At 35.1% G+C, this 26,602-nt stretch overlaps 1 protein-coding gene across 1 annotated transcript; it reads left to right on the plus strand.

Moving 5' to 3' along the window:
* The first annotated feature begins 7,963 nt into the window (after positions 1-7,963).
* Positions 7,964-26,522, plus strand: LOC132295526 (RNA demethylase ALKBH10B). The gene is made up of 9 exons (XM_059793822.1): positions 7,964-8,216; positions 8,450-9,137; positions 10,182-10,307; positions 10,653-10,771; positions 10,863-10,980; positions 24,240-24,359; positions 24,507-24,619; positions 24,706-24,860; positions 25,582-26,522. Exons 2-9 carry the CDS (start codon positions 8,510-8,512, stop codon positions 26,267-26,269), a joined length of 2,067 nt encoding a protein of 688 aa, XP_059649805.1. The 5' UTR covers positions 7,964-8,216; positions 8,450-8,509; the 3' UTR covers positions 26,270-26,522.
* Positions 26,523-26,602: the final 80 nt, after the last annotated feature.

A 26,602-nucleotide genomic window follows, 5' to 3' on the forward strand; every position in this document is an offset into this window, starting at 1 on the left:
CACAAAGTAATCAACAACAATCCTCCACATACATTGATCCCATACTCCTATGCTTTTAACAAATCAAAGAAATAAATTGTTTCCACGCGGGCCGACAATTTAAGTAAGCAAATAAGAATTGCCTCCACGTGGGCCGGCGATTTAACCAAGTAAAGAGAGTTAGGAAAGCTCACAAAAGTTCCTTAAGCAACTTCAAATTATGTTTAACTTTTTGCCTTGCTTTGCTTTGCATTTTTTTTTTTTTTTTGCTTTGCTTAGCTTAGCTTGCTTCTTTGCTTTGAAGTTCATTTGCTTTGCTTCCTTGGCTCCAAGTACCTAATTAATCAAGAACAAACACAATAAGTAAACAAAATAAAGCAAAGTAAAAACAAGATCAAAAGCGTACTAATTCCTAATTAATTCTGAATATGGCGTTAATCAATCCCCGGCAATGGCGCCAAAACTTGGTGCGTGTCGTCGGACCAACACTTGAATTGTGTGATAAAAATGGTGGCCAAGTTTAAATTTGTAAAATGTCACTAGCACTACTAACTACTAAAGTAGCAAGAGTGAGTAGGGATCGTCCCAAGGGAAAAAGAAAGTATTTTGGAATTAATGTTGGATTAGTAGGTCGAATGATCAAAAGAGGGTTTTGTTGGTTTAATTATACTACAATGTAAACTAAAGTAGTGCAATGTAAAACAAGTGAGATGTAGAGAATGAGAGAGGGTTATTGGGACATAAAGTTCACCACTAAGCATTGCTTTCCTAGACAATCAACATTTGACAAATTAAGGGGACTATGTGTTGTAAACAAGGTGTGTGCAGTTGATTGAAATATTAAATTTGGATGGCCAAGTAAACATACATTGTCTAAACAATCAAGTGAATAGCACAACATATCAAATTAAGCCATTAATCCTTCCATAAGTCCATAATCAATGCACACTTAAGAATCTAGAGAAATATACTACTTGAACTTATAAGCATGGATCATCAAATAATAAGAATGGAATGTCCACCTATCTAGAAAATTAAGGCAATTAAACTACAATTATGCTAATGACATGAAAATTAAACTAATTAAACTAAGGAGGTAGCACAATCTGTCAAGAAATAAGTATGAACAATAAAATAAATCACAAAAGTAATCCATTAAGCACCATGCCTTGACCCACACTAGACCAAACATTGTAACACATATAGACATACATCAAATGTAAAGAATCAAGTGTAAAGTGGTAGCGCATCGTCACAACACTCCAAATTTGTGCAAAATAGTGTGGCCAAGTTTTAAATTTATAAAATGTCACTACTAACTCTAACTAATAAATATAGCTAGGGTGAGTAGGGATCGTCCCAAGGGATTGTGGGCGTATTTGCAATGGAAATAATATATGGTTAGTAGGTCGAGTGATCAAAAGATGGTTTGTTTGGTTGATTAAACTACTAGCTTAAACTAAGCAAGTTCAATATAAAACAATTAATAATAAATAAATGAAAGAGGGAATAAGAGAGAGAGGTCTTGGCATCTAAAGGTCACTACTAAATATCACCTTTCTAGACACTTAATGTATAATTAATGAGGGGAAACATGTGTTTTAACAATAGTGTGTGTGATTGATTGTTTCAACAAGCATGGATGACCAATTAAGTGTATATTATCTAAGCAACCAAGTGAATAGCACAATATATCAATCTAAGCCATTATTCCTTCCGTTAAGCTCACAATCTTAACACATCACATGGTTAGAAAAATATACTACTTGTATTCATAAGCATGGAACATCAAACAACAAGTATGGATTGTCCTCCCATCTAAGAAACTAAGGCAACTACACTACAACTAAGCTAGGAACATGGAAATTAAACTAATTAAACTAATAAAGAGGCACAATCCATCAAAAAATGAGCATGAACCATCAAATATACCACAAGAGTATCTATTAAGCACTATGCCTTGACAATCTCTAGATTCATAGCATCAATACACATAGACATGCATCAACATCACAAAACCAAGAGATAAACACATGAACATCTACTCTAGCATACATAGACATATGGATAGAATGAAATAATCAATTGGAAGTATTAATCAACACAAATCATTGTAAGAACAAGATTCATATATAAATCAAGTGTCAAGACAACATTACAACACAAATCCCCTCAAAATACAAAGCATTAAGGTCTAAAAGGCATGCTTAGGACTAACTCTAGCCCCAAGAAGATGTTTAGCCACTCATTGATGTAGTCATCCAACCCTTAAGGGCCATCTCCGTGGTAGAATTGTTCTTCTTCTTGGTGGAAACCCTAGAAGAATGGAAGAATTCCCAAAAATAATGTATGTCTCTCTCAGCTCTAGCCTTCTCTCCAAGATAGATGATATATGATGTATGATATGAAGATTAATGAATGCTGCTCTTAAAATGGCTCAAAATCCTTATATAGAGGCTCAAGTGTCACACCCAATGGTCTGGACTCGTGCACTAGGGTCCCTTCAATGATTACACCATGAGCCATCTTTTAATGAGCTGGACTCTGTTTTAATTCGGACTTGAGGAGGTTCGATCAATCGAGTTTAGATGAGATCGATCAAACTTTTGTGAGATCGATCCAATGTTGGTGAGATCGATCCATCCTTGGCGGCGCCTTTTAGAATAAAGACAAATCTGAGATATTTTTGGGATAAAGACAAAAGTGGTAGGTGGGGATAAGATCAAGGAATTTCGATCGATCTAAGAAAAGTTGGATCGATCGAAGATGGTGAATTCTTTTGGATAAGGATAAGGGATCTGATCCATCTAGGTGAGGTGAGATCGATCAATGTGAGATCGATCAAAAATATTCCTAATCGATCGAAGTTTGCAGATTTCCACCACTTTGCTTCCACTTTACTTCATTCTTCCATTCAACTTGAGATTGCTTCTTTTATGCTCTAATTTGGCTAAATTAGCTTATTTTGGGGACAAGCACCTAAAAAGGGTAATAACATAAAATTAGTCTAAAACGGGAAAGTAAGATAGATAAAGGTCCTAGAATACCTAAGCTTAAGGGGTTTAAATGCGCATTTTTCAGCGCTCATCATAAAGCACATGACCATTCATTCCAACATACATAGACATATGAATAGAATTAAACGATCAATTGGAAGTATTAGACTACACAAATCATGTAGAAACAAGATTTATATATAAAAGAGGTCAAAACAATAGTTACAACACAAATCCCCATTAACTACAATCATCAAAGTCTAGGAAGTATGCTTAGGACTATCTCTAGCCCCAAGAGAATAGTTTAGCCACTCATGATTGGTGTCATCCAACCCTCAAGGGCTTTCTCCATGGTTGAAGTCATCCTCCTCTTTGGTGTTCTTAGTGGAAACCCTAGAAGAATGAAGAACTCACCCAAAATGTAATGTTTTATCTTTAATCTCTAGCTAATTCTCTCTAACTAACCAACCTCTCTACTAAAAAATAGCCAAATTCCTAATATAGGTAGCTCAAATGTCACACCCAATAGTCAGACCTCGTGCACTAAGACCTCCAAATGATTGCACCACGAGCACACCTTCAATTTACCTTGAAATCTGTTTTGCACGCAATTTGAGGTAGTTTCGATCGATCACATGGTTGCTCTGATCGATCGAAGTAAGGCGGCGCATTTATTTGGATAAAGACAAAGGCTGAGATATTTATGGGAAAAGGACAAAAGTGGTTGGTGAGGATAAAATCAAAAGGTTCGATTGATCGAAGGAAAGGTTGAATCGATCGAATGGGAAATTTTCCTGAGAATAAGGACAAGGAATTCGATCCATCATGGCATGGTTGGAACGATCGCAATGCGATCGATCATGGCTTGGTTCGATCGATCATAGAGGACTTTTTCATCACTCTGCTTCCACTTTACTCCTTTTTTCAACTAGACTTTAGATTGCTTCCTCCAATGCTCTAATTCAACTGATTTGACTGAAAATAAGTGCCTAAAAAAGGGAATAATATGAAATTAGGCTAAAACGGGAAAATAAAATAAATAAAGGTCCTAGAATATTCAAGATTAAAGGGTTTAAATGTGCACTTTTTAGCGCTTATACATACATATATATATATATATATATATATATATATATATATATATATATATATTGTGTTTACACACATTCCAAGGGCTAAAGTGACATTTTAGACGGGTGGAGCTAGAGGGGGCAGCAGGGGCCATGCGCCCCAAATTTTTTTTAATTTCTTATTTTATCGTTATTGAGATTATTATATTATATAAATACCCTTACTTGTGAACTCTAAAATTCATATAAAATTTTAATTAGCCCCCCCAAAAGTTTTCAAAACACTTATTTATTGTACCAATAATTATGAATTCAGAAATAAATATAACTCTTGTCACCTCAAAACTTATAAATTTTTTAATTCGGACCTTTTTAGCTTACTTTTAAAAGCTCAAATATTATAAAATAAATATATAAGTTCATTGTTGGTAGAATTTTACAACGATAAATCATTATTTTATTTACATGTACAGATACACAGTAAAAAAAATTATTCTAATGTCTCCTCCTATTTAATAAAAATACAGAAACCTTCTTGGTAACAAGTTGTAGTCCATGAAGATGCTTTCCACACCAACAAAGATGATATTCTCCGTCGTCATGAGTAGCTAAATCTTCTCTTAGGGCATTTATGTAACCCGAATCCGATTATTATGGTTTGATTGTTCTTAAACTTTGGGATTTTTTTAGTATTTATGTATAATTGATTGCATGATTATGAGCAATTGACTTAAATCTTCTGAGCAATTGGGTTTTTAATGGAATAAAATTGGTTTTTGATAAATTAATATCTTGTCTTAAAATTAATTCGTCATTAATCAAATTCAAACTATTCTTATTGTTTGAAATTGGCGGCGAAGGTCTTCTCATGACAATAAGAATAGTGATCATACAATTGTACTTAAACCATTTTTATAAATTAATGTTTTGATAGTTTATGCTTAGGGAAGACGAATTATTCAGCAAAATTAGTTTAGAATAGGTAGGTAAATAACTCGTGCCAACTGAAGATAGGTTATTCTTAGCAAGCATTGATGATTTATTTTCTTAAAAATTGAATTGAATTGAATGTCAATTCTTTTAATTCCGGGTTATAAATAAATATTGGAATCCCAAGGTTGAGTTAATTTACCATAGTATGAGGTTCATGGTGAAATCAAGCCTTAAGTACTTCTCCCTCTGATCTTTAACTCTTTAATTTGTTTATTCTCTTTCTATGTTATTGTAATCCATCACAACAAACACAACTTTTCTCTAAATTAAAATAACAATTAATTTTAGACTTGATAAACCATTACAATCCCTAAGGTTCGACACCCACAAAGTAGCCCTATCCTACAAAAGATTCATTCCATTGCGAGTGGTCTTTTATGATTGAAAATAAGAAACATCATCAGCCGACCACCGAGGCACTTTTAGCCGATCGAAAGTGCATTATTAGCCGACTGACAATGTGTCAGATTTGGCTGTAACGACTTTTTTTTTTTTTTAATTATCTTGAGCTTTGTGCATCCCACTCCCAATAGCTCTTTTGAGCTTTTAAACTCTATATATAGAGTTGAGAATGTCTAAAAAAATGGAGAGCACTTAAAGAGAGCCATAGAGAAATATTCTTGAGCATTCAAAGAGTTTTTACTCCATACAAAACTTAAGACCTTATTGTGCATAAGAGCTTTTGTTCTTCTTCTCATTATCTCTCAGATCATTCATATACTATACTTGAGAGATTCAATCAAGCATTTAAAGAGCTTTTGCTCTTTTTGGATCTTCAAAGAGATTTTACGTTATTCTACACTTGAGAGATTTTATTGAGTTCATAAGAGCTTTTGTTCTTCACTTAAATAATCTTTTCTCATTTATATTATTCATAGAGTATTGAGCTCCATTTATATTCATATATATACTCTAGTTGTGAGCTTGATGTGCATATCAATCTTGTGAGATATTCTTGTGCAACAAATTGTTCTACAATCATTTGTAAGGGTTAGTTTGAACCACCGAGTTGGTGTGACCCAAAGAAAATCTAAGGGATGTTGTTCTATTAGAAAGGAGAAGCAATGACTTGCTTCTTATAAATGTTTGCTCTCCACCCATAAAGAGGTGCCATAATGAATTTGGGAAGTCTCAAGGGGATTCTTGAGCCGAAGAGGAGGAGTTTCTGAACCTCACTAAAATCGCCGAGTCATTGTTTGTAATTTCTTTCCACTTATCTCTTTTACAATTGTGCTATTAATTGTTTACTTTCATGTCTTGATTATTGCATAATTGTTTAAGTTAATTAAAAATTATAGATCTATAAATTGCGAAAATTGGCCATTAACTCTATTCACTAACTTTTTAGAGTCAATTCTTGAGTAACAATATATATATATATCCCTTGGAATGTGAGTAAACACAATAGAGTTAATATATATATATATATATATATATATATATTAACTCTATTGTGTTTACTCACATTCCAAGGGCTAAAATAAACCCCCACCCCCCCCCCCCCCCCCCCCCCCCGCCCCGCGGGCAACCCCCCCTTCCCCCAATAATTTTCCCAATTTCTTTTTATACCGTTATTAAGATTATTATATTATATAAATACCCTTACTTGTGACCTCTAAAATTCATATAAAATTTTAATTGCCCCCCCCCCAAAAAAAAAGTTTTCAAAACATTTATTTATTGTACCAATAATTATGAATTCAGAAATAAATATAACTCTTGTCATCTCAAAACTTATAAATTTTTTAATTTGGACCTTTTTAGCTTACTTTTAAAAGCTCAAATATTATAAAATAAATATATAAGTTCATTGTTGGTAGAATTTTACAACAATTAATCATTATTTTATTTACATGTACAGATACACAATAAAAAAATTATTCTAATATCTCCTCCTATTTAATAAAAATACATAAACCTTCTTTGTAAATCAATTCATGAGAAATAGTAAAAACTAATATATTTAATATATTGTGATAGATATCAAGATAACAATAATGCCAAAAACAATATTATTATCTCATATACTAATATTTTTAATTGTCATGTGTTAGACAACAAATTCTATAAATGCTCCTTATAGCAGATGCCTCGATAACCCAGTGATTAGTGCCTCCGGTGGATTTTGGGAGTGCCCGGCTTCGACTCTTTGCATTTACTAATCTAACTTCTAACCCTTCTTATCTTGTAAAAAAAAAAAAAAAAATAGATGCTCCTTATATAAATTATTAAAGCACTTCTCTACTTTGTTCTTGTGTTTTGTTAATTTTTGTTAAGTTAAAATGCTCTATTTTCTCTTAATAATTTCATTGAGGTAATAATGACATATTTTCTCAAAGTGGAATTAAAGTAAAACAATTGTTGAATTAATTATTATTTTTTTATTTTTTATTTTTTCATAACTACTTATTTAGATTCATTTTCTTCATTTCTAGAACTGTATTTTTTTCTCAATATATATAATAATAAGAATAATATAATATAAAAAATTATATTATAATTAATTTATAAATTTATAAATTTTAAATTATATAATATTAATTTGACCCGAACTGTATAATGAAATGAGTTTCGTGTACTAAATTAATATATATATTTTTAAGATCAGCCCCCCAAATTGTAATTCCTCGCTCAGCTCCTGATTTTAGACGTATATTTATCACAATTTTTGATACCAAATTTTCCTAACAATTAAACATATTTTCTCACAAAATATTTTTTTATTGTGTTTACACACATCCCAAGGGCTAAAGCGACATTTTAGACGTATATTTGTTGATGTAAGCAATTTTGACTCCTTGACATTTTTAATTAGAGGAGGGGTTATTCTTGTCAAAAGAGAAAGACTTGGTTGCAAACACAATACAATTACTAAAATACCCTTGCAAGGCAGAATATTCTCTCTCTGGTCCATTCCACACAGCTGAACGAGTACTCGAATAGTAGAAGAGAGAGAGAGAGAGCGCCACCATTTAAGACCATACACGAGAGTGCTCAATTAGACATTCTCCTTAACCTTCACTCCACATTCCACAAACCCTAGATCTTCAACCTTTACTTTGAATTCCACGTTTCTACATCACTGTGCACCCTTTGATTCTCTCACAAACGACCTCAAACTCATCTTCAGATCCGAACAATTCAACAATTCACGCCCTCCCAATTCAGATCACAAAATGTTCTCTCTCTAACCTTTCACAAGCAAATCGCACATACACATTGAAAATTCTGTATTATCTCTATAACATCATACATTTACTATATATAATTGTTTGTGTTTGAGAGTTTTGTAACTTGTTTATCAGCATTGTGATACACTTTATCGGTCCTTGTTTGGTAATTTTATTAAAATTCATTGAATATTTGGAATTTGATCTATATCTATCTAGTATCTTTGATCTTTTTGTGTAGATCTGGGATGAGGTAGCTATTTATGCTGTTGAGTGATAGATATCGAATTTCATAATATCTATGGCAATGCCATCGGGAAATGTGGTCATATCAGATAAAATGCAGTTGCCGACCGGTGGTGGTGGGTCCGGCGGAGGCGGTGAGATCCACCACCACCAGCGGCAGTGGTTCCCTGATGAGCGTGACGGGTTTATCTTTTGGTTGCGTGGGGAATTTGCTGCAGCCAATGCGATAATAGACTCATTGTGTCAACATTTGAGGTTGATAGGAGAACCAGGAGAGTATGATGGGGTTATAGGTTTTATACAGCAAAGGCGGTGCAATTGGAACCCAGTTCTTCATATGCAGCCGTACTTTCCGGTTGCTGAAGTCTCATATGCACTGCAGCAGGTGATATGGAGGCGGCAACAGCGGCATTTTGATCCAGTAAAGGGGCAGGGGAAAGAGTTTAGGAGATCTGGTTTTGGGTCTAGGCAGGGACAGAGGGTTGAACATGTCAAGGATGTTTATAATTCTAATGTAGAATATCATAGTCAGGATGACAATTCTTTGGCCAATTCCAATTCCATGGCATTGGGGAAAGGAGAACGTGTGGCTGGAAAGGGTGAAGAACCCAAATTGGGGGACGAGGTGGTGAACGTTATGGAGTTGGAGGATAAGAGTGTGGCACTTGCAGAGGAAAAAAAAGGTAACCTTTGAGTATGTGTTTACTTGGTGTTTGTGAATTAATTCTCAGTTGTATTAATGTTGCTAATGGCATTTGTAGTTTATAATTGATTGTCATTTATCATTCCAATAAATTTGTATTTTTCCCTTTTAATAAATGAGGAGATTGAATATTTCTTAGCTATGCAGCATATTTATATCTGCTGGATATGCTTATTTCTTATATTGGTATATTAGAAAGGCCAATTAAAAGAAATGTTGTATGAATTGTAATTAATTATTTTAGTTGCCACTGATCTTTTAGAGTTGGATGTTTTATTGCATTATGTGTGAGAGGATGTGTGTTCATCTATGTGTGTGTGAATGAATATGGTTGTGTAAATTTGTCACCTGTGATGCTTGTGAAATCTCACTAAGTTTTCTTGAAGTTGATTGGAATTCTTCCAGCAAGCATATTTTTGTAGATTTTCAATAATACAATCCACAGTAGGAATAGGAATTATGCATGTTTATAACATCTATAAGAATGCGGATTCTTGCCTAACACTTCTAATTCAAGAACATGACAATGTATAGCATTCATAGTGGACGTTCCAAGTCCGCCCCCACCCACGAAAAAAAAAGGGTCATGGAGGATGTAACATGGCAATAAAAATGCCACATAAAGTGCATAATTTCAATTTACTGCTAGTAATGTATAAATACTCTCATTTGTGGTCACGAGTTATCCTGGCACACATAGATATGTGTATTTTTCTCCATGCTCCTGATCTAGAAGGCATAGATTTTGAACTTGGTTGCTTTTACATTCAACTGTTGTACTTTTTATTACTGATATATCTTAGGATAATATTGACCCTCCTTTAGATAGCAGTTCTCTTTACTTTCTTAAGCCTTATAACATGTATTAACTCTTATTGCATTTGATTTATTAAATTAAATTAAATGACTCAAAATTGCAGAAATTGTGAAAAGTTATCCATAAATTAGTGTTTTTTTTTTTTTTTTTTTGGCTTTAGAAAATCAATGAGGCAGTATTGACTTTAAGTGTTTGGTGCTGGAGCAGATGTGGTCGCAAGTCCTCAACTAGACAGCTGCATCAAGGGTTCAGGCAACTCACAAGTAAACATTTCTGGCAATTCAGAACCTGAGGCAGAAGGGGTGGATGATGGGAATGCATCAAACTCCAAAGGTCTTCTTTTATAATCTTCTCTGGGAGCAGGTGGAGGTGGTCTATTGTTGTTAGGAGAGTTTTGAACTAATGGGTAGTAGTATGGAGTAAATGATTACCTAAAGCCCTTTCTATTATACTACTATAAAACATTGGTTAGATATTTTTTTCATGTGTTAAAACTCACATGTTGCATTTGTCAGCATAATGTAAACTGATCAGTCCCATCCCTGTTCATATCTTTCATTGTTGATGGCAATCTGGAAGGATTTAGCTTATCATTTTTATACAACCTTGCTTATATATATAAAAAAAAGGATTTAGCTTATCATTCAAATTTTCTCATTCTTACTTCTATTTTTTCAGGGCCTTGTAATGTGCTTCCGGAGAATGATTCCAGTTCTATGCAAAACTCACATGAGAAGCAGAATCTCACAATTGTTCCAAAAACTTTTGTTGGTGCAGAGACATTTGAGGGAAAGCAGGTATTGTTCTTTTACTGTTACTTTAGTTGAAACAATAGCTATTGGTATTATGCGTCAATTTGTTCTAAGATGCACCAGCTTTCATCTACAGATAAATGTGGTTGATGGAATGAAATTGTATGAAGAACTATTTGATGCCTTAGAAGTTTCAAAACTTGTCTCATTGGTCAATAATTTGAGAGCTGCAGGGAAAAGAGGGCAGTTTCAAGGCAAGTTTACCAATGCGTTCCTTTTACTTACGAAAGAAAAAAATTTCACTAATGCATTCTCTTTGTTTCATCAATTTCATTGAGAGCTTTAAGTTTCCATTTCATTCCAGATCAATTACATAACTTTTATGCTTTGACCAGAACCAGCACAAAATTCTATTTCTTTTAGTGTAGGATCTTATGATGGGCATATTTTTTTAACATGGATGTCATACTGTGTTAATTGGCATAAAATATCAGATAATGAACCTAAATTCTTTATTTTATGGTGAGGATGCAATTCATTCATTAAACATGGAATTTCTGTAAAAAATCAAGGATCTCTCTGTGTATGCGTGTGTGTAATTGCTGTGAACTTTTCTTGTGTTTTCGTGCTTTTCTCAAATTGTTACCTAACTTGTGTCAAAATTTGATAATTGCTTCTTGTTTTCTTGAATTTTTCTAGGTTAGTTCCCAAATTTTGACCGAAGTACTTACAATTCTTGAATCAGTCATTATACAAACTAGTTTCAATAGTGGTGTGAACTTTTCTCGTGTTTTCATGCTTTTCTCGAATTGTTACCTAACTTGTGTCAAAATTTGATAATTGCTTCTTGTTTTCTTGAATTTTTCTAGGTTAGTTCCCAAATTTTGACCGAAGTACTTACAATTGTTGAATCAATCATTATACAAACTAGTTTCAATAGTGGTGTGACGTTGCATCTTACCCCACAAACACAACAAAATAATGTAAGTATCATTTATAGAACCATCTGGTTGGAAGCTGCATCAGCTTTGCTGGTGTGCTGCCATCCATACCAAATAGGATGAAAGTGTTATATCTATATAATTTTGCTTTCTACTTTTTCCTTCTATTGTCACAGGATATATATATATATATATATATATATATATATATATATTCTTAAAAAAGATCAAAGCTTGTGGGGGTCTATCTTGCTTGAAGCAAACCTGGCTTGCTCTTCTGTTTTTGGTGCTAAAGACCATCCTTTGCATTCCATGTCTTGCTAGAAAAATTATGAGCAGAGTTATAGTCTCTTTTCTATGGTTCTTGAAGAATAGTTAGTATGAGTCTAGGTTTTTTTTGCCATGCTAGCAAATTGTTTTGATCAAGTTGACATGGCCAATTGTTTGGGGTTATAAAGTGGATGAATGATGCTAGTATTGCTGCAACTTTAAACAACATGGGGAAGAGATTAGGGACGTACAATCTTGTAATCAGGTTTAGTAAGGAATCAAGAAGTTCTTTTGGTTCAGATTACTACGATATTATAGAGGTTATCCCTATGAATTATATTTACACAGTGTGATGCATGAATGGATGATTCATGATTACAGTCAACACTTGACAGAATGCTTAACTTTGACTAAGTGAAGCGTTTGCTGGATGCATAAACAGTTTCTAAATGTTGGTCAGTCATTTTTTCATTATTATTGCTAATTTTTAACTTACTGTCTATATCTAAGTTCTTTACTGGGGCTAACAAAAATAAAAATGAAAAATGATTTCTAAGAAGAATCTCCTTGCAAGAAATACCAATAGATCAATAACGAAGAGGAGAAAAGCTTTAACTTTAAAAGCAAGTGTTAGTCATTGTACTTAAACGGTAATTCGTATATTAAAGATTGCAATTTGGTCATGTAAACACTTAATCCAAAGTGAGTTTTAAAGTTTGAGGTGCATTGGTTTGGGATCGAAGGTTTAACTTCCATTTTATCATTTCTTTGTTCTTCCATTTAATTGTTACTGATATATAATGATTTGCACTTATTAGGAGAGGGTTTTTGTTGTAATGACACATAATCGAATCTTTCAAGGGGTTACTATTGTGTTTTTGTGGGAAGGAATTCTATACTCTCTCTTCTTTTTTTTTTGGTAAGTAATAAATCTGTGTAGTTATTAATTTACATATATGAATAATTTATGTAAATCTAAAAGCTATTTTAGAGCTTGAATTACTCAAGCTATTATTTCAAGCTATATATGTACATATATTATTATATATGTATTTTCTGATAGCAAGCCACTTTGAGTTTTTTTTTTTTCCTTTTTCTTTTATTATATTTTATTTATTATTATTATTATTTTTTGGTGGGGGGTGGGGTGTGTGTTTTCTGGAGGCAAGGAGTTTTACCGAGTTCATTAATAATCAAAAAGTACGAAGCAATAGGTAAAGAATCATAACTTTGTAAGGGCCCATGGACTACCAAAGTTTCTCTGAGCAGGAGTATATTTAATGTTTTTAGGTCTAATAAGTTTATAGGAAAGTGTAAGGAAAGAAAATAATTAAATGCCGAATTGCAAAAGGTAGAGAAGGCTATATTGGCTAAATGGTCGGCCGCTTGATTCTTTCTCTAGAAAAAAATACTACTACGATGTCTTACATTACTACTTCTTTTACAGATTTTTTTTGGATAAAGCTTTTTCCAAAGAATAAAATGAGTCATGGTGATAAATCCTGGTTTCAGGGAGAATATCAAGGAGAAAATTTTGGAGATTGAGAGCAACCATGTAAGCGATGAAGAAAAACCTATCGTCTTTACAACGCTTTTCTTTGCTAACATATCGTCTCACTATTAAACAGATCTTTTAATTGCCTCGCAAGAATGCCAAATGTTACGTCTTTATCCAATCTACCCCTCCTAGCACTCTTGATTTACAGGGACTGCATCCTTTTTAAATCTTCAGTTAAAATTTTGGAGGACCTTTATATATATTTTGTGCCCAAGAATTTTTGAAACTGTCCTTGTTACAAAGGTTTCTATGAGCAAGACCACATTGCAAGGTTTTTTTCTACCCTTTAACTGATACGATAAGAGTTATGTGAATAATTTCTAATTGTAGGGTTGTTTTTTTTTTTTTTTTTGCATGGAGAGTGAAAGTTGAAATCATTTTCAATAGATGAAGGTTTTGCACAAAAGATAGTACAGGTGAATAGATAGTGCTATTTGCACAAATGATAGTTTTGGTTTTGGTGTTGGTTGGGGGGGGGGGGGGGGGGGGGGGAGGGATGAAGAAGAAGGATTATCTGGGGCAGCTAGAGCCTTAGGTGGTTGCCTAAGGCTTCGTTTGGGCAAAAGGCCCTAATTCTTCTTCGTGTCCCCCAACCCCAGTAACAGTTTTGTATATCTATTTACCCTATAAAAATGTATTCTATTTTTAATTTTTATATATACTTTTTTCATTATTTTATGAGCTTCGTCTCAATTTTCACACTTTTTATTTTTAATTTTTTAAGCATTGTCTCAATTTTCACACTTTCTATTTTTAATTTTTAAAGCATTGTCTCAATTGTTACACTTTTTTCAATATTTTATAAGCGTTGTCTCGATTTTCAAACACTTATACGCTATTTTCGGTTACACAATCCTATAAAGTGTTGTTTCAAGTCTCTATTTTTCATTTTCATATACACTTTTTCCAATATTTTATAAGCGTCGTATACATAGTTTTCGGTTACACAATTTTTCTCATTACATACGTTTCTTAAGACGCCATCAGTTTTATTTTAAGAATTTTTAAAAAACAAAAAAATGCGTTTCTCATTCCATCTTTGTCCATACTACACGTAGGTAGAGTAGACATTGAGTCAATCTCTATTTTGCAAGACTTCTTAATTAACGAAAATTATTCTTGGACTTGATTTTACTTGAATTCTGATATTTAGTCTGATAACTCATGTAAGATTTATTCAAAGAGTTAGATTCTTACTCAAAATAGTCTTTAAATATTTAATTGACCTCTTCTTTTTATAATATGTCTTTCCACTCCAGTTGTATTATTTGTTTCCTCTTTCCTTAACTCTAATCTAATAAATCTTTAAAACTTATCTTCTAATGGAAAATCGTGAATTTTTTTATTTATTTATTTTTGTAAAATACTTATCCTTTACTAATTATTTAATTTTAAATTAAAAAAGAATGTTCCTAACTATTGCAACTTGTACCCAACAATGTGCCATTTGGAAAGACGATGTGCTCATTTGCTGGTTGCGAAGAAGTTTGTGTTCTTAAAAAAACTGTAAATGGTAATACAATTATTTAGAAAAAATATATATATTAAAGATAAATATATTTATATTATACCATCAGTTTTATTTTTAGAATTTTTAAAAAACAAAACAGTTTTCCTTTACACTTTTTGGTAATAATAATAATAATATATACTTGATTTCAATATATTATAAGCGTTGTTTCCATTTTAAAAAACGTATATGTTGTTTTCGGTTTTCACAACTTCGTCAGTTTTATTTTAACAAATTTTAAAAAACAAAACAGTTTTTCTTTATGTTCCCCTTCTTCTTTAAAAAGAATAAAAAATAAAAAATAATTTTTTTCAATTGTTCAAACCGACACGTCTTCTTCTTTTATGTCTACTCGGTTGTTTTTCTTTCTGATCCCCTTCTTCTTTTAAAATAAAAAAATTCATTTTTTTCCATTGTTTCGAAACAATAGCTATCAAACCGACACGTCTTCTTCTTTCATGTCTACTCAGCTGTTGGTGTCTGAAGAACGTTATATATAATCGGCGGATTGGATCTTGCCTCTCTTTTTACCTCTCTCGCTTCTTCTACCCATCTCTTCTTTCAACATTTACTATCTAACTTTACTTCAAAAGTCAATATTTGGTTGAAGCGCATAACTCAAGGCCTATTTTGGCTTAATGTATGTTTCAATCTGTATTTTGTGTTATTTATATATTTGTTTTTGAGGATACAATGTTTGAAATTTTTTTTCCAATTCTGTTTCTTAATTATCTGAAGTTTGTTAATCATAATTCAAAATTATTCATCATGGTGTTCTCATTCTTTAGTTGGCTAATATGCCTCTGAATGTTCATTTGGGTATAACCCAAGTCAATGATTTGGGTCTTTTGTGTTTCTAACCTTACAACATCAACAATTTATTTTGCTCTCTCTCTTTGTTCTTCTTGTTGTGGGCTTGGAATTTTTATTCATTTTTTTCCCCAAAAATTTCATTTATACATCTTGGTTATTTTACTTTGTGCGTTACTGAATAAGTAAAGTCGTGCGTTGAAGATTTAATAAATCTAATTTCTAAGTAGATATAAAATAATCCTTATAGTCATGGAGGGTTTGAGCAGACTAATGAGGAGAGCGGAGGACCTGGGTTATATCAGAGGGTTTTTAGAGTTGGTAGAGACGTAGCTCATCAGATGGAGATCTCCTATCTGTTGGTTACGGATGATATCTTGGTTTTTTGTGACGCTGATGTATCCTAACTTAGATATTTGAGATACATTTTGGTGTGCTTCCAGGTGTTTTCTGGGCTTAAGATCAATGTTGGAAAGAGTGTGCTTGTCCCGGTAGGGGATGTTCCAGATATTTCCTCCTTAATTGCAGTTCTTGGATGTGGGGTCGATGCTTTTCCCCTTTCTTATTTGGGATTGCCTTTGGGGGTTTCTTCAGGAGGGTGGGGAGTTGGGACCCAGTGATCAATAGTATGAGAAGAGATTGGCAAGATGGAAGAAGCAATATTTGTCCAAGGGGGGGAAGGTCACTCTTATTAAGAGTACTCTCTCTTCCCTACCCACTTATTCCTTATCTTTGTTTCAAATCCCATGCTCTATCGCTGAAAGGATTGAAAAAATTCAAAAGGACTTTCTATCGGGTGGAAGGGGAGAGGAGTTCAAGTATCATCTTGTTAAGTGGGAGCAAGTTTGCAAACCTTTGAAGTTAGGTGCTTTAGGCATCAGAAAATTGGTTCCTTTTAATAGACCTTTATTGGGAAAGTGGCTATGTGTTGGACCAAGAGGGGGGGTGAATTGGTCAAATCCTTTGCAAATAAAACTTAAAAGATAAGTAAAACACTGAAGTATAAGAGCTGCAACAGATTTTACAAGGAAACCCTCTCAATAGGGAAAATCTTGGGTCTTGGCCTCAGCCAATGCAAGCATCCACTAGTTGTAAGTAAGCTATTATACACTCAGCTGTCTCACTCTCTGCACACTCCCTTGTACCAGAAGTAGACACTAGCTTTCATACACTTTACTCACACACAAGCACCAAATAGTGTATACATACACTCCCCCTGTCCTAGGCAACCCTGCCTGGACCATACAAGCTCTCAAAGCTCACCAAATACATCATAGCAAATGTTAAACAGTATAAACAAGTCTACTACAATTGAAATAGGTTTGACAGCTCAAAATACCAAGATACCACTTCAAAACTTCAATCTGCAACAGTTAGGGTTTGAGGGGTAAAATTGGAATTTCCTCTCGAGATTCATTCAATTGTATCATACTTAGTCTTCATTTGCTGTGGTACTCATGATCATAACTTTAAACAATGAAGTATAACATGAGACAAGCATAAATTTAGCAGCAGCCCTTGGTTCAGCAAAATACACCTTAAAACTTAGGGTTTGAATGCTCAAAAACACAGCTGACCAATATTTTGTCACAAGATCAACTTCAACACTCTTGAATCATCAAAGTATACTTGCAAGTAGTTAAGAAACTCATGAAACAGCAAGATATAGTCAATCAGTGCTTGATTCCAAGAAAAAATCAGCAAAACAAGCATAACAGGTGATCTCACTGTCAAAATTCAATTTCAGCATGTTTTCAACAAAACTAAGCACTGAGCAAGTGTCAAAAGGTGAATTATACCTGTGTCAACCCTCAGAATAAACCACAGCACCTTGGAATTCAAAATCACTACTCAGTCCAGCCCTTGCACCAGTAAAAATCACAAGCAGCAGCATCACTACAGCTATTATATTAACAAGGCTTACATTCAGCAGGTTTTTCAAGTATCAATCATCATGAAAATGCTCAGAAAAACTATATCATTCAGTACTCTCGAGAAGATGTAGGCTGCAGCTCAATTTTTCATTCCTCTCAAAGGGCTTAAACCCTAAACTTACTATAACAGCATATATATAGCAATGCTGCAAAAACAAGGCTTCATACACCAAGGGAATACATCTGTCACCTTCAGCCAATGATTGAAAGAGCATTATTCAGATATTTTCAGAGGAGAGCACCAATCACAGCAAGCCACCTCAGCTATTTTGTCACCTTGCACACTAGAAATCACACACACTATGCACTACTGTCACTTTGCATTTTCCTCCAGACTTGGCCTTTAAGGAATGAAATATTCTTGCATATACCAGCCCTCTAGGACCACTGAAACGTGTCACATATTTGACCACAGCTGGAAAGTACCAAAATACCCTTGTGACAGATTTTACACCTGTCAGCTAAGCAAAAATCCTGAAACTGTATAATGAGCAATGCAGGTTCATTCAAGACAATCCAATGCAATGTAGCTACCTGAGCATACGAATATAAATGAAATACAGCAGAGAAAAGACAATACTGCCCCTGAGAACACTTGTAGAGCTTTACAAGAATTGAGCCTTAATTAACTTCAGCAAAATTAGTAAAACTGATGAATACACTGTGATACACACACTGAAGTCACTGAGAAGGAAATGGCTAAACTGACCTTGAACCTTATTTCAAACAACAATGGAGACATATAAGCCCTTTGAAGCCACTGCTACACAGGTTTTTGACATTAAAGAGGCAAACAATGCTTAAGGGACTTTAGGACCAACACTATGGAGATTTGGTAGGGAGCGACATCGCCAGTGGAGAAGGGTTGTCTCGTGTCTTTTTGGGGAGGAGAGTGGTGGCTGGTCCTCCCGTCCAGTATCTTTTGCGGGGGGTGTAGGCACGTGGAAATTCATTCGAAAGGGTTGGGATGTCTTTTCCTCTCACATTAGATTCAAAGTTCGTGATGGTAGACGTGTTTGTTTTTGGGAGAATTTATGGTGTGGAGATCAATTGTTGTCTTATTCCTTTCCTAGACTTTATGGCATTGCCGAAAATAAGCACGCCTTTGTAGCTGACTGTTATCGGCTTGATAGCAGCGTGGTTATGTGGGATGTGCGTTTTAGACGTTCTTTTCAGGATTGGGAGATGGACGAGGTTTGTGTCTTTTTGGATTTGTTGTATCAACAGAAGGATGTTGGTAGGGGTAGTGATGATATTTTGTGGGTTCCTTCCACCCATGGTAGATTTGGTGTTCCGTCCATGTTCCTTTATCTGTCCAGTTTCATTGATCATGGCTTCCCATGGAAGACTGTTTGGCGTTCTAAGGCTCCACTTAGAGTCGCTTTCTTTGTTTGGACTGCCGTCTGGGGCAAGATTTTTACGTTGGACAATTTGAAGAAGAGAGGCAACACTATTGTTAATTGGTGTTATCTATGCAAAACAGATGGTTAGTTTGTGGATCACTCTTATGCACTATCCTGTGGCGTATGATTGTTGGAACCTCATCTTCGGCATTTTTGGTGTGCATTGGGTAATGCCCCATTCCTCTATAGGATTGATTAACGCATGGAGAAGATGCCCAGTGAAAAGTCACGCTCGTGATTATTGGAGGGTAGTTCCACACTGTGTTTGGTGGTGTATATGGGGAGAGAGAAATAGCAGAACTTTTGAAGGGAAAGAAACGTCTGTGGCGACTTTGAAAATGCATATTCTTCGTTCTATTTTCTGTTTTGTGAAAGGAATCTACCAACTTATTTGATTTGAAAACTTGAATTTTTGAATTTAGCTTTGTTCTGAGACAATAAAAAAAAAGAATTCATTACAATCACCGAAAAATAAATTGTATTAAAAAAACAATTAGTTATCATTCTCATAAACTTACTTTTGTCCCATTGTTATTGAGATAATTTCAAATACTTCATGTTATTTTTGGTGCTTCATGGGTCTGAATGGGTGTGGTGTATGGTTTGCATTAGTTTAATTTTTTATATGTTGTTGTGGTTGTTATGCATTAGCATATATAATTATCTTTTAGTGTATGTGGTGCTTTGGCTAGATGTGAGAGCTCTTTTGTTTAACTGTGTATGTGTTGGAGTGATAAAAAAAAAAAAAAATGTGCGTTAGTTTAATAAAAGTGTATGAGATATATATACGACACGTATGTAAGTAATTAAAATTGAAATTCTTTGTAGTCATATAAACTCAATACTGTGGTGGTAGTGGTGAACTTATCCAAATATATATAAAAAAAAAAGGGAGAAAAATGAAGAAGAAGACAATGTAAAGGAAATAAAGAAGATTGTGGTGTTGGATAAGGCTGCAAATGAACCGAGCCGTTCATGAATAGCTCGGGCTCGGCTCGTTAAAAGCTCGGCTTGGGCTCGTTCATGAAGTAAACGAGCCGAGGTTAAACACATTTTTTTGGCTCGTTTAATAAACGAGCCAAGGTTGAGCAATGCTGAGCTCGACTTGTTAGGCTCGTGAACAGGCTTGTTTAAGAAGCCCATTATATTCTATTTTTTTTTTATATTGAAGATGCTAGCCCATATATATTAGAAGTGTGGGCCAAAGTTCCTTATGTTTTAAGCCAAAATTCTTTATGTTTTAAGCCTACTTGTTAAGGCCCATAAAACTAATACCATATAAGCCATTAGATTACATTAAAATCCAATGGCCTTAAACAAACTTTAGGACAACATATACCCAATTCACTTCACTATCACTTGAAACCCTAATTGCCGCATCCACACTTCGCCTCCTCTCACACTGGTTATGGATTATTTCTCTCAAATATCTCTCCATCTTCTCACTCTTTCTCTTTCATCTTTCTCTCAAATCTCTCTCTATCTTCTCACTCTTTCTCTTTCATCTTGGTCTCAACTTTGAAGAAGACCAACAATTGCCATACACATCACCTGCCCAGAACACAGACGATGGTTGAGAATCAGGCGCTGACAGAGATCGATGGCCATGGGATTTTCATCTTCTAAGTATGTGTGTACATATATAAACAGATCTTGAGATGTTTTTGTGTGTATATACGCATGCGGTTGTATATATATATATATATAAACGAGCTTGAGCTGAGATGAGCCCAAGCCCAACCAAACAAGGATGAGCCAAGCCCGAACATACCCTAGCCAAGCTCGTCCGAGCCCGAGCAAGTCTCTGATTTTGGCGAGCCGAGCCCGAACAACCCTGAGCTTGGCTCGGCTTGGCTCATTTGCAGCCCTAGTGTTGGAGGCCTAGTTTAAAGTTGTCCCCTTGGGCCTCTAATTGTATCGAACCGACCTTGGGGATTATTTTGCACTAATTCTATATTATATGGGTTTTTTGCACTTCACCCATGAAACTAAGTATTATCTTCCTTTTGCTACCATATGTTTCATATATGATCTGTGCAAAAAAAGCAAAAAAGAAATTCTTTCATAACTTATTTAATTAACCAACCTTGTGATATTTCAGGATGAGATTATACAACCTAGAAAAATATAATTTACCCTCTTCTAAAGAAAATATCAGGGAACATTCATTTTGAGCTTTTTGAGTAATAGAAACTTGATACATCGAGGTATCTTTTTGATACACGACATAATTGTCAAAGGCCTAGCTTTTTCACTTTGTTTGTTTTGTGGACTATTGGCTGAAATCTTGTATACATGGTGTCCGCTCAACACTATAGGCTTGAGGTATTGAGTTTATAATATGCTCTTCATTATGCACACAAAAATCCTTTTGAATTAGTCTTGCACCTCTTGGTTCATCCATTAAGCCTTTCAGACTTATGTCTGATGCATTTTATTTTTTGGATTTGGATTTGATGAGACCTGGCTTGAACCCAGAGTAACTTTTAGTTTGGCAACTTTTAAATGCAAGTAGCTCTTGACCCCTGAACCCTGGAGTAGCTCGAGAGCTATGAATGTTGATTGATACCAATATTGCTTGGAAAAGTTGTTGGGTAACTTATACAGGAATGTGTTGGCTGGATGGGACTCTCCGTATAATGCATTATGATGGCGAGGCTTGCATTTTTTTCTCTCTCTCACCTTTTCTTTCAATTTTTCGTTCCTTAGAAAGTATTGGATAATATTGATATGGATGGCTCAATTAATGTTGTTATAGCAAGTGGACTTACAGACACATCTTAGTATCTTAGTATAGACCTAAATATAAAAGCAGAATTTTAAAATCCAAAACTGTACCTTTATTGCTTTTCTCCTTTTCAAGTATATTTTATGGGAGTGATCACTATATATATTTTTTTTTTTTGTTTTTTTTTTTTGATAAGTCAGTGATCACCATATTTTGAGATTTAAGCTGTGCATCAAAGCCATGAATCAATGCTTTTTGAAGAGTCCAGTGTTTCTATAGCCCTAGTTGCGGGAACCTCCATCTCTCAGTTGACGACTTGACGTGCCTGCTTTGGAGCTACAAATTTATTTACTCCTTTAGGAGCTTGTAAGGCATGCATGCTCATTGACATTTTTGTGATTATGTCATGCTAGGAGAATGAGCCACCCTGGGAAAAATTACTTTTTCCTGTTTTGGGGAAAAAGACCTCTCTACACATTTACAGAGCTAACCAACCCCCCCTGTCGCCACAAATTCCATCCCCAAAACCCATATTTTGACTGTGCTTCAACTATATCAACTGTACTTGAAAGTGAATTTCGAAACTCCAAGGAGATAGTAACACTGTAGAGGGAAAGGGACACCTTAAATTCAAAAGCACTGTGATAAAAATATAAATTAATAAATACTTGTTCAAGTTCTTAGATCTAGACACGTGTCAACACAACGACCACCAAGCCTTTTTCCTATTTACTTGGGGTCGGCTACATGAATCCTATGATTCCTTTCTGCCCTATTTAAGGCATTAACCTTGGTCAATCCACTAGCTATCATATCCTTCATTACTAACTATACCCACGTTAACTTTGGTCTTCATCTCCCCTTGGTATTACCCTCAATGTGGACTATGTCACTTTTCCTAACTGATAGGGCGTACCGTACTAGGTTTATGTGAGAGTGGCACATCCCCTGAATGTTATAGTTTCTAGTTCTATCCTTTCTAGTCTTACCACACATCCATATCAACATTTATGCTATGTTTAGTTGGAGGGATGGATTGAAGGACGGAAGAGAGGAGGGATGGATGAACCTTCTCATGTTTGGTTGGAAGGAAGGGAAGAGAGGGAGGAAGCATCCCTCCTTGCTTTAATTTTTTTCATCCGTCCAAAATTGGGCGGAAGAGACCTACATTTGTGTATATATATAAAATACCAATTTTAACCTTTCCAAAAAAGTACTTGTTTTTATAATTTTATATAATGAGGTTATATTGGTAAAAAATATAAAAATCCTCATTCCATTCCTTCCAACCAAACAAAAAAAAGGGGTGACCAATTTGTGCTACTCCAGCCATCTCCGATATTATGTGCCATAAAGTATTGCCGGTCTAATAGATCTTCAATAAAACTTCCCTTTCAATCATAAGGGGATAAGCCTATCACACAAGATCTAGACATGTGTCAGAATGTGCGAGTAGTTATTTTTCATACTAGTGTTAGTTATTCCTCTATATTGATAATGTTCCTTCATTTATACACTTGAGGGTTCTCCGAGCACTTTCATGCTCCGACACTTCACCCTCTTCTGCTTGCAATCTAACTTTGTGTTTCTTAGTTTGGGGATGTAAACAAGCTGTGCTAAGCTGAGTTTCAACTACTCAAGCTTGGCTATATAGATGTGAGGTCATGCTCAATCCCAGCTTGAGCTCGGTGGTGAATTTTCGGGTGCACTAAGTGGCCTGACATCACCATCATGGAAAAAAAGAAGAAGATTGAGCTGTCAGTTTGAGTGGGCTTAACCTTATTCAGTTAGAACTTGCTCAAAACTCATTTGGTAGTGACAAGCAGAGCCTTGATTGGCTACCCATTGATTGTTTTGTACAAGCTCTGCTCAACTCTTACATGCTGGATTTTGTTTGATTGGGTAAAGTGTTAACTGAAATTTTCATTTCAGATTATTATATTTAGTTCTCGTGATTGCAATAACATTACATAATGGATAGAAACTTAGAATGAATCTGGTTTAGTATGGAAGAACCGTCTATTTTAAAAGGTTTGCATGAAAACTGGCCAAGCTACACATTTCAAAAAAATTATTGGACAGAAGCCTTCAACTATTCTGTCACATGTTCTCCAAAATAGTCTTGTGCTAATTTCCTGTCTTCTCACTTTTCTTCAAGCTTAACCTATGTCTTTATGGACATGTGAAAGTTTGAGCTCTGGAAGATTTTGATGTTTGTTTTAAACTTGAGATCTGTTGTATATTATTCTCTGGTTCATGATGCCTACTTTTGTTTGGTGGAGTTTTCTTGTGCTTCAAGCTTCTCTCCACTCGGACTGTAATTGCCAATAATTGTTATAATCTTGTTTGCAAGAAGCAGGACAAACGTTTGTGATGTCGAAGAGACCAATGAGGGGGCATGGAAGAGAGATGATTCAGTTTGGCCTGCCCATTGCAGAAGCACCTCCTGATGATGAAATTGCAGCTGGGACCTCCAAAGGCAAGTTTAGTTCTTTTTTTTTTTTTCTTTTTCGTTCTTTTTTTATATGGAATATATATATATATATTTTTGGTATTTCTATGAGAATGAATGTTAGTCATGTTTTCTTGCAATTATATTTGTTGGGATTTAATATGAAATTTTCAGATCGGAGAATAGAACCCATTCCTGGCTTGCTGCAAGATATAATCGATCGATTAGTTAGCATGCAAGCAATCACTGTAAAACCAGATTCTTGTGTCATTGATATCTTTAATGAGGTTGGTAATTAAAGTATTATTTTCATTGCTTTTGAAAAATTATGCATAATGATAAGCAGGCCTGACTTTATGGCTCTTATGTGTAGGGTGATCACTCACATCCTCACATGTGGCCAGCATGGTTTGGAAGGCCTGTCTCTGTCCTATTCTTGACAGAATGTGACATGACCTTTGGGAAAGTGATCGGAACAGATCATCCTGGGGATTATAGAGGCTCTCTTAAGCTTTCTATTCGACCCGGGTAATGTTTCTAAATCTCTTTAGATCTCCCTTTTTTCATTGCATATGCTGAGCTCGTGAATGCTGGTTTTTGGATAAGAACTGTGGTAGGGATAATCCTATGGGGTGCATGAGATACAAGGGTGTGTCTTTGAGGAAAAAATGTCAATGGAAACATGTTCATAGTCTAGTTTAATAATTTGACTTTAAGCAATTTTATAACTGGAGTACTCCAAGAAGAGCTGTTAGTGCTTTATGAGAAAGTTGAAAAAGTCTACGCCCAGTAGAAACATTTTGGTGGCCACTGGAGGAAAATCTTTCTTGCAAACACTTTCACACCCCAGAAGATCCTTTCAAGTTTGAATGGAATTTTGTCCGGATCATTGTTGGAGCACTACAAAAGCAATAAATAAACAAAAAGATGGATTATCTTAATTGTATCTTATTTTATTTTTTCGACAAGTAATTCTCTTAATTTTCGACAAGTAATTATCTTATGTTTGAAGACCATGGAAGGGGCTGCCTCAACTTAAACACAAAGTGCAGTAGGGCTAAAACTAATCAGTTATCGTGAATTAACACTATACATAAACAGAAAGTGTAGTTCCTTTATGCGTGTCAATCAGAAACTTTTAATTTTCAACTCTTCCATGTTTATTATTGCGTCTCATTTATTTAATTTTTATCTGCTGCATTTTGTCTCATGCTATTTTCCTGATGTAATTCTCACCATGAAAATTCAGTTCTCTGCTTGTAATGCAAGGAAGATCTGCAGATTTTTCCAAACATGCTATTCCCTCCCTCCGCAAACTGCGGATACTTGTTACGTTGACAAAGTCAGAGCCAAAGAAAACCACATCAAATGATGGTCGTCTAGCTTTGTCTGCGGTACCATCACCCTCGCCTTGGGGCCCACCATCTAATAGGTCATCCAATCATATTCGCCAACCTGTGCCTAAGCATTATGGTCCGGTTCCAACAACTGGGGTATTGCCTGCTCCATCCACTCGTCCACAACTAGCACCTCCAAATGTCATTCAGCCGCTTTTTGTGCCCACCGCAGTTGCTGCAGCCATGCCTTATCCTGCACCAGTTGCTCTTCCACCTGCTTCATCTGGATGGACAGTGGCTCCGCCCAGACATCCTCCACCTCATCTACCAGTCCCTGGCACTGGAGTCTTCCTTCCTCCGCCAGGTTCTGGTAATTCAACTCAACAACTATTGTCAACTACTGAAACCACAGAGACACCATCCTTGCCAGAAAAAGACCGCGGTTTGGGGAATTCAAATGGTAAAAGTAGTGCTTCTCCAAAGGGTAAAGTAGATGGAAAAATGCAACAGCAGGACTGCAATGGAAGAGCAGTGGCAAAGGATGAACTACAACAAAGCCTTGATGTAAAGGTGGTTAGCGAATCTGCTGGAACAGTTTAGAGAGAGAGAGTAGGATTGTGGCTCAGAGCAAAGGGATAGGCTGCATACTGCAATGAGTTTGAAGCAAATGTAAAAAGCGGCAAAAATTGAGACTTGAGCATAGTACCAGTGGGCAAAGGGAAGGAGGGATATTTTCAGTTCTTTTTACAGTCCCTTCTGCTCTATGTTCCTTTTTTTGTTATCCTGTCATATGGATTCTGATACTAGTCGAGCAACTTATATTTCAATTTAACAGTAGCGCTTCTTTCTGTCTCATCTTCTATCAGCTGAGGGCTGCCATCGCTAACCATTTTTCTCCCGGGGTGGGGGAAAGTCACTTGTGGCAGAAATCTA

The sequence above is a fragment of the Cornus florida genome, unplaced genomic scaffold (genome assembly GCF_030987335.1).
Source record: "Cornus florida cultivar Cherokee Brave unplaced genomic scaffold, ASM3098733v1 CherokeeBrave_3.0.0_Hap2_Chr02, whole genome shotgun sequence".
NCBI lineage: Eukaryota > Viridiplantae > Streptophyta > Magnoliopsida > Cornales > Cornaceae > Cornus > Cornus florida.